Below are 8,226 nucleotides of genomic sequence, written 5' to 3'. Positions count from 1 at the left end.
TACTATGTTTCTGCGTTCTTTTTAAAAAAAAAAGAGTTCTTTTAATATTGCTTGGGTATTTTTAGGTTGCAAACAATCCTTTTGTTGTGTTGATTGATCTTGGACTAATGGATAATTTACCCAAAAATGAAAATTAGGTTTTTCTTGTAAAGGACGTGTGGGTGAGCTTTACCACATTCAAAAAAACGAGACTAGAAAGAAACGCTTAATTTGTGTACTTGAGGTAACTGAGTTTTATGTGTGTGGAATGATGTGATGGTGAGTAAATTACTTAAATTTTGAGTACAGTACCTCACAAACAGTTCTAAATGCCATCTGAATATGCTGTTTTTCAGACCAATAGCAGCATAACTAGTATGGAGTTGCCTTTACATACAATCTTACCAGTTGCCTTTATCTCTACTAATGAGATATGTCCAGCTGCTGATCTACAGCGTCATCCGTGACAGCAGGAGTTAAAGAATGCCTATCCATACCTTACCACTAACCTCAGTAAGGCTATAATCCCACCCTTCTGTGGCCTTTTGCATAACCTTAGCCTCCATGTTAAGACTTCAGTCTTAAGTACAAGTTTTACCAACTAGCAATTAGCCAAAGGGTAATCAGTCTTGTTTTTGGATTCAACTCTAATCTACATTTTTATGTAACTGAATAATAAAAAAAGACCAGTTTTAGGCTTTTATGCAACTGGCCCCTGGCCTGAAGTTGCTGTGGGGTTGCAGCTGAATAATATGGAACAATGACAATGATTGACTCAAACATTGTTGATGCAAAATTGCACAGCCCTATGACTATAAAGTGTTTATAATCGTTCTAATCCAGTGAGAATAGGCAAGTCAACACCACAAACATAATGATGACACAAACATATGAGACAGTAACTTTATGTCTGAATTTACAGTTTTCATAAAAGAGAAGCCAAAAAGTACCAGGATGACCTGCCGCTATCATTCTTTCTTTGTTTTCTATTTGTTTTTTGAAAATTGTGAAAACACTGGAGTTTTTCATTTACTGACTAAAATGATGACTTCCGCTTCTGAAGAAAGCGGCAAATGACGATGGCGCTGATTAGCGCGCGCTAAGAATAAACGGAAACTTAACGTCCTTGGTGTGGACCGTAGTATCTTTCCTGCTTTAAAAGGTGACATAACGGTGTCTTCTTGTGAGTACGTTTTAAACAGACTTTTCAAAAGTTTATGATCTTTAATAAAAATAGTGAGTGTGTTTTTTAAATGGATACGTTCTTGTGAAATGTCATAAGGAAAATAACAGGACAGTGGACAGCAGTTATTTTACCTTGCTAAAATAGCTTTATAGTAATTTTTAGAAAATGTTTACAACCGTTGACAATATTACATTCTGTGTTTAGGTTTACCACATCACAGTGTGCCATCTCTGATTTGATGCTAGTAGACTCTGACCAAAGACTAAACATGATCCATGTATTTTACTTCAGCTGTGCCATTGTTCATCATAAGGCCTTCACCCTTAAACCGCAACACATGGTAAGAGATTCAGATTTATTTCAAATCTGGAAACAATATATTAAAAAAGGTGAAGCTGTAAGCTATTGCAGTTTGGTAAAACAATGTAAAAAGCAAAGATACAAAATGAAGTTATTTGACCTTGGCACTGTATCAAACAAATGTATGATAAAAAAAAAAAAAAACATAAATAGTGATAACATTAATAATAATTGTTCCACAATGTTCTTATAATGCAGTGTTATGAGCAACTTAATGAACAATTAAAAAAGAACAGGATTGTTTTGCTACATCACAAAATGGCCAACCATTTATATATATTTTCTTTGTTTTTCCATTAAGAAAGGGGAATACTCATTCTTCAGATCTACATATTCATTTGACATTTTCTGTAATCTTGCACGCAACTACTAGAAGAGATTGGCCTAACATTAGCTGTTATTTTTCAATTTGTCTCATCTTCCACAGGGCTATTTTCTACATTAGCAGCAATTACAAACAGTAGAATAAAATCTAAATAGGGTGGCTCTTTACACATGAGCACCCTGGAGAATACAGAATAGATTATCTCAGTCATAATTGCAATAACATTTTTCATTATATATGAAATTAATAATAATACCAGTAATCATCATCAATCCATTCGATATTAATAACAACTTCAATTGCAACAGATATATTTACTGTACATAATACAACGGAACGTGAGAAGGTATTTGTAATTACACAGTAATTGTTTGTAAGTCTATGACCCATGTAATTTCCAGTGATCTGTAATGCGTAACTGCTACAAGCTCCTCTGTGCTACGAATAAATATTCATCACTTACTCTAGCTAAATATGTTTACGGCATATACAGAGGCTTTGCCAACACTTTTTAGACTCGTTTTTCAGCTTAAAGGAGCAATGGCAGAATTTCAGCCATCCATTCCGAATTATTAAGACACCAGATGTCAGTCAGCACACCATCGGGTCATGTGTTGACATGGGAAGCTTGACATGATGTAGCGAGAGACACAACCATTAAATATTGTATTTGACTAGGTTCCATCGATCCATTTACATTGGAAAATGTTGGTTAGAATAGAAAGGCCATCAAAATAGTCTTTCTGAGCAGTCCGTTAGAGAGTCAGATTGATTCCTGTCCGTGCCTGAGAAGGCAAACAACTTGCAAAGGGGAAAGTGTGGTCAGTCTTGCTCGAAATTAAGTTTTGTTGGTATATCTAAAACATATGGCCCTGATAAGAGATCATCCTATTTCTCGCACTGGAAACCCCAACGGCATGTTGTACAGTCTTTCAGTGTTTTGAGAAGGCAGGAAATCCTTCACAGTGGAAGAGGAAATAGTCTGTTGTGCTTTTCTTAGACTTGCTGTGTCCAAAAAATATTTAAGTTGACTGTGATTACATCCGTTTTGAAGCTTAAAAAAATATGTATTTTTAAAATGATGGATATTTTATCCATAAAGTATTCGGAAAATAAATAAATAATATATAAATAAATACAGAAAAAAAGCGATGATAGGCAACAGTAAATGAACAAAAAAAAAACTGTTGGACTAATTAATTGATTTAAAAAAAAAAATCCAACAAGTTTAGATACAGAAATGTAGGTGTAGTTATAAATAATTAGATAAATACTCCTGCCCTTTTTTCCAGACAGTGGATAAAGATCTACAGTTTTGATAGAAGAGTTTGTTAAATTTTTCATGGATTAATACGAGCATGCAGGTTACATAGAAACATCCAGTGTGAGGTGGCTATTGGCTGGATCAAGTGTAACAAATTAAATTTTTAGAACAATACATATTGTGTGAGTTATATATTTCGTATTGAATATAATACTAAATAGTTAGATTAAAAAAAAGAAAAAAAAAGCCACACTTAGTGCTGTTAGGCACGTGTAGATAGTCAAGACATAGAAAACAGATTATATTTTTTGCCCATGGACAACATGGCAAGTAGCTGTCAACCATCTACTCTTCTTTTGTCAAAAGTCTTTAGCCAGTTTGTTTCAAGGTTGACAAAAGAAAGAGGAAAACAACACGATTCTGCTGAAGTTTGTAGCGGTGAGTTACCCACTTGTTTAAAGTCCACAGAGCTGTCACATCCCTACCTTGTAAATTCTTAGACACTTTTATAACATATTTTAACATCACTTTTGACAACATATGTTTATCTGCTAATCTAAAAATGTACTTTATAAAATATACATCTCCCAATAAAATATTTTCCATTATTCCGTTACTTTTTCCATAGTTAAATAATACTAAAAAAAAAGTTCAGATCATTCATGCAATCAACATATTTCATTGAGAAAAAAGGAAAGTAATCGATGGAATTTGCAAGAATTACTGTGTGATCTTGTTTCCAGTTTGCTTTTACCCATTTGACACAAACACATAATTCATTCTAATTAATGTTTCCTTTCTTTCATAAACACACAAGACTTCACCACCTAAACTAACACAGCATGTTTTAAAAATAATCCACAAATTAACATTTGGTGTGAAGTGGACACAGATCATTTTTGTTCTATAAAAGGATCTGAAGTATAATATTTTGTTTTGTACCTCAGATAAATTTAAAGAGGGAAATAACATAATAGATAACTATTTGAGAGAAAGAGAGAAAATGGAACTGGAGCCAGAAGAAAAAGTGATTTGATTAATTTCTTAATTTCTGAAAGGGGGGGTTGGGCGCAACCACAATAAATTAAAGAGCTCAGGCAAAATGTAGAAGCTACATTGATTTCATGTTAGGGGGCTTTCATCTGTTCCAAAAAAAAGGCAGGGGGGTGAAATGAACAAGATGCATCCCCTCCTCTCTGAATGACACATTTTCAGTGTGCAGGTCATGTGTGAAATTGAAGATTGTCTTCTGCACCCTTGTTTCTGAAGAGTCTTATGATGTAGACCGTCCTATTTCAGGAAGCGTGGCTGTTGCCTCAGAGTTTGAATGTTTCTGTTGTGTGTGTTTTTCTCTCATCTTTTTTAAGACACGTGTCTTCACACTGAGCTGATGAGAAGCCTGAATGCAATTGTAAAGTGATATTGCACTATACGGGACATGAATCCCTGTGGTAATTTGATAACTGGCTTTAAAAAGGCAATTGTCTATACTGCAAAAGTTGCTTTCAAGAGTTTTACTACTGCACTGCTAAGACATTCAGTTTCAGGCCCAAATTTACATCAGGGTGCATTGCTCTACTCTGGCCTCAAGAGTGCGCTTGTGTCACAGTGAAAGGGGCTGCGTCCGCCACACTGTGTGGGATCAGTTAAGAAACACATACACAGCCAAGGTTATATCAAAACAAGGTCTATTATTTAAAATAACGAGATAAGATCCTCTTAATATATGACATTGCACCCGTATGTGTTGGCGTGGTTCATTAAAACAGTCCTAACATTTTTATATATTTTGTGGACTTACAAAAGTCTCAATCTTGGAACGCTTGGTTGTGCTGGTTGAGCCCTTTTATTCTGAGAATAATAACACTTGCTCAACAAAAAATGAAAATAAAATGTGTAAGCTCACATCCAAACACCAGCAGCATCTTAAGCCATCTCAAGTTCTTCATCACACTAAAGTGAGTAATTGCACTCGCTCTCTGGCTGCTTTGTAACATGGACGTCTGTGCAGAGGGCCAGAGAAGAGCTGTAGTGGTTGTTTAAGGGGGTCCAGAGGGGTCAGAGAAACTCAGAGTCTTGTCTGAGCCTCTGTGATGTAGATCTCAATGCTGTCAGCGCTCTCCGTGGCAGAATTCTGACGGAAAGAGGCTGAGCGTTTGGTCTGGAGCAGCCTGCGCCGTGTCTCCAGCTTTTGCCGGTCACCCACATCCAGTGATTTCTCCCGTTCCGGAACGCTACGTCCTCGCGAGACCACTAGCATACCTCCGGCCTCAGTCGTGCTTTCGGCACGCAGGCTGCCCGTCACGCCACCGACTGGTTTCTTTGGTAATGGAGGTGGAACCTTCTTGTCCTCCTGAGAGGAAGAGCAGGGGAGTGGCGTGACAGCATGGATGACCAATGCAGGGATGGACGGGAACGCAGGGAAAGACACCGAAAACGCACACGCACAAGCAGAGGATATGCCAGAGAGGATGAAGACCAAGACATGTACGGAGAAGGGACAGCACCATGAAGTTGCAACATAAGAATGATTTGGATTAGTGTATTTAGGATGAGACATGACATTGTGGAAGCAGCAGACAGTAAAAAGAAGGAAAACAGAGAAATTAGTTACAGATTTGTTAGGCTTTAATATCTTAAAGCAAATGAACAGCTTTTAGGCAGTAAATCAGATGTTATTCCAGAACATGCATGTCTTTTTTTCCCTGTAGTTTAGTTCCTTTTCTTGCTGAGGTGTTTGTGTGATGGCAGAGAGCTGCTGGGGCCCAGCACATGGGCGGTTCTCCTGCCTGCTGCTGTTTTGGCACTGGAGTGGAGCTGTGCAGTGACTTGAGCAGAGCGAAACTTCACTCTCACCTTCTTCTCAGGAGGTAATCTCCAGCCAGAGTCCTTCAGCAGCTGGAGGTCCTGAAACTTCACCCTGACGTCCTCGATGGCTAGCTGGAGGAGGTCCCAATAACTGGCCAGATCCTGAGTGCTGGGCTGAGGGTATGATGAAGGATCCTATAAGAAGAGGGAGGATATTATTGAGCGCTGCAGGGATGGCATATTTTTGTAGGCCAACACCTGGAAACGAGTTAGCATTTAAGCACTTCCAGTTCCATATTCCCGAAGTCAATTGTTATTTTTTTTGTTTTTTTTTATGGGCTTAAATTCCTGAAATAAGGTCTGTGGTAAACAAAAGCCTAAGATATTTTACATTTTATTCTATGACATAAAATACATAATGTTATTTAGTAGTAATGTAATGTAGTTTTTATTTTTACATTTTTACTTGAAAAAAGGCAGTTGCTAAGTGGCAAAATGGGACTACCCTAGTGAAAAAACAAACAAACAAAAAAAAAGCATATGCTGGTTAGGTATGTTTTGAAGCATGTCAGCTGGTTTGAGGTGGTTTAAGCTGGTCCTGAGTTGGTTATAAGCTGATTATGAGCTGGTCCTGAGCAGGAGCTAGTTGCTTAGGACCAGCACATGACCAGCTTAAACCAGCTCATACCGTGTTTCAAAACATACCAAACCAGCATATGCTGTTTTTTTCAACAGGGTATGTCATCATGCTAAACAGGTAAGCTCATGTCCACACTTGTCCACTTTTACAGCCACATTGTGTTTATAATCATGTTCTTGCAAACTAGCCAAACTAAATCTTTCAGGGTTGTTGGAAGCTTAACGGCGGTGACACTGAAGTCATGTGACCATGAAGTAGTTCGTTTATAGTCTACATTTAGCTTTTTACTTCTGGAGATTGTATTTAGACTTCCAAATTTATTAAAGTTGCGTTCAGTTGTAAAGATTATGATGATGAAAACGTATGAATCATAAACTTTTCTTAGTAGCAGAGCTTATTTTTTGGAATAATTCAAAATCTAATGGAAAAATCTTATACAATACAGTTAAAAACTGTAAATTGTTTAACATTATATGTAATTTTACAATAAAATACAGTCAAACTTATGATGAACGCTTAACATCAAGTGGCTTTTTGTTTTACCACCTGTATTATTGTTTGGTAGTTAAATTAGATCACATTATCATTGTATTTTTTATTTTTTTAACAGTAGGTCACATGAAGGTACGTATAGAAATAAATAAATAAATAAGCTATACAAAAAAATCAGTTTTATTATAAAACTTGAAGATATTAAAGGACAGTAAAGTTCTTCTATTTACAAAATGTTAAGTTATTTAGCTGTCTTTCCTATGTATATTTATTTATTTATATTATACTGTATATTGTATATTTATTTATTATATTTTATTGTGTTTATCACATTATTGTACTATATCGTTTATATAGATTCTAAAAAAGGTAAGGACAGTTTCAAAACACTTACCACACACTGTTGGCACATCCTGAAGAACTGCTGGACTCTTTGTGACATGAGCATCTGAGCACTGCCGACAGCTCCTCTGATGAGTTCCAACACTGAACCACAAAACAAACCAATCAGAAGGGGGAAAAAAAAAAATGCGTTTAGACAGAAGGAACTGTTCTGTGGGCAAAACTACAGATTCAAGAACCCATGAAATACATGACAACTCGTGTTTTGGGCCTTTTACCCCATGTCACATTTACCCCAACTATTCCTCACTTACCCTCTTCTGGCAGTTCATTTGTCTCTGCCTCTCTCTCCATGTTCTGGCACCATCCCTCCATCCTCTCCACTTCTGTCTGCAGGAGCCGGAGGAAGAACTCTCCATCTCGTAAGCAGGGCGAGGCTCGGCCCGATTCAGGGAGGCTCCTCGGGCCCTCGCTCCAGCCTCCCACTCCACGCTCAGGGGCCAGGGGCAGAGGGGAGTGGGAGCGGGGCAGGGCCCTCAGTTCTGGAGGCCCAGGCTCGTTGGTGTAACCGCTATGGTAATCCTCACGGTAGGCCCACTGGCCCTGTGTGTGCACTGTGCGATACTCTGCAAACTGACCAGCTGATTCTGGTTCAGATGAGTGGCGCTGGAATGAGCAGCCGAACTGCAGGCCCTTGTCTTGAGTGGGGACTGTCAGCCCACCAAAACCCTCCGTCTCAAGATCAGCCTGGACACTTGCTGTCACACTGTTGGAGCGTTTAAAACGGGCTCGTCTGGAACAAACAACAATAGGTAAATTTAATCTCAAAT

At 37.9% G+C, this 8,226-nt stretch overlaps 1 protein-coding gene across 1 annotated transcript in view; it reads right to left on the bottom strand.

Annotated features, from left to right (window-relative positions):
• Positions 1-5,182: 5,182 nt before the first annotated feature.
• The window catches only part of dlgap3 (discs, large homolog-associated protein 3), a gene marked incomplete at its 3' end in the record, with an annotated part of 30,334 nt that continues 27,290 nt past the window's right edge, over positions 5,183-8,226 (bottom strand). Inside the window, exons 7-10 of the mRNA XM_079381652.1 lie at positions 7,711-8,189; positions 7,449-7,540; positions 5,971-6,117; positions 5,183-5,467 (exon numbers count right to left, since the gene is read on the bottom strand). Coding sequence (XP_079237778.1) covers positions 5,183-5,467; positions 5,971-6,117; positions 7,449-7,540; positions 7,711-8,189 — 1,003 coding nt within the window. The remainder of the gene's footprint in view (positions 5,468-5,970; positions 6,118-7,448; positions 7,541-7,710; positions 8,190-8,226) is intronic.

This window comes from Barbus barbus (assembly GCF_936440315.1).
Source record: "Barbus barbus genome assembly, chromosome: 27".
In the NCBI taxonomy this organism is placed as follows: Eukaryota; Metazoa; Chordata; class Actinopteri; order Cypriniformes; family Cyprinidae; genus Barbus; species Barbus barbus.
The sequence above is the reverse complement of the archived record's forward strand: the minus strand, read 5'-3'. Positions and strand labels throughout refer to the sequence as shown.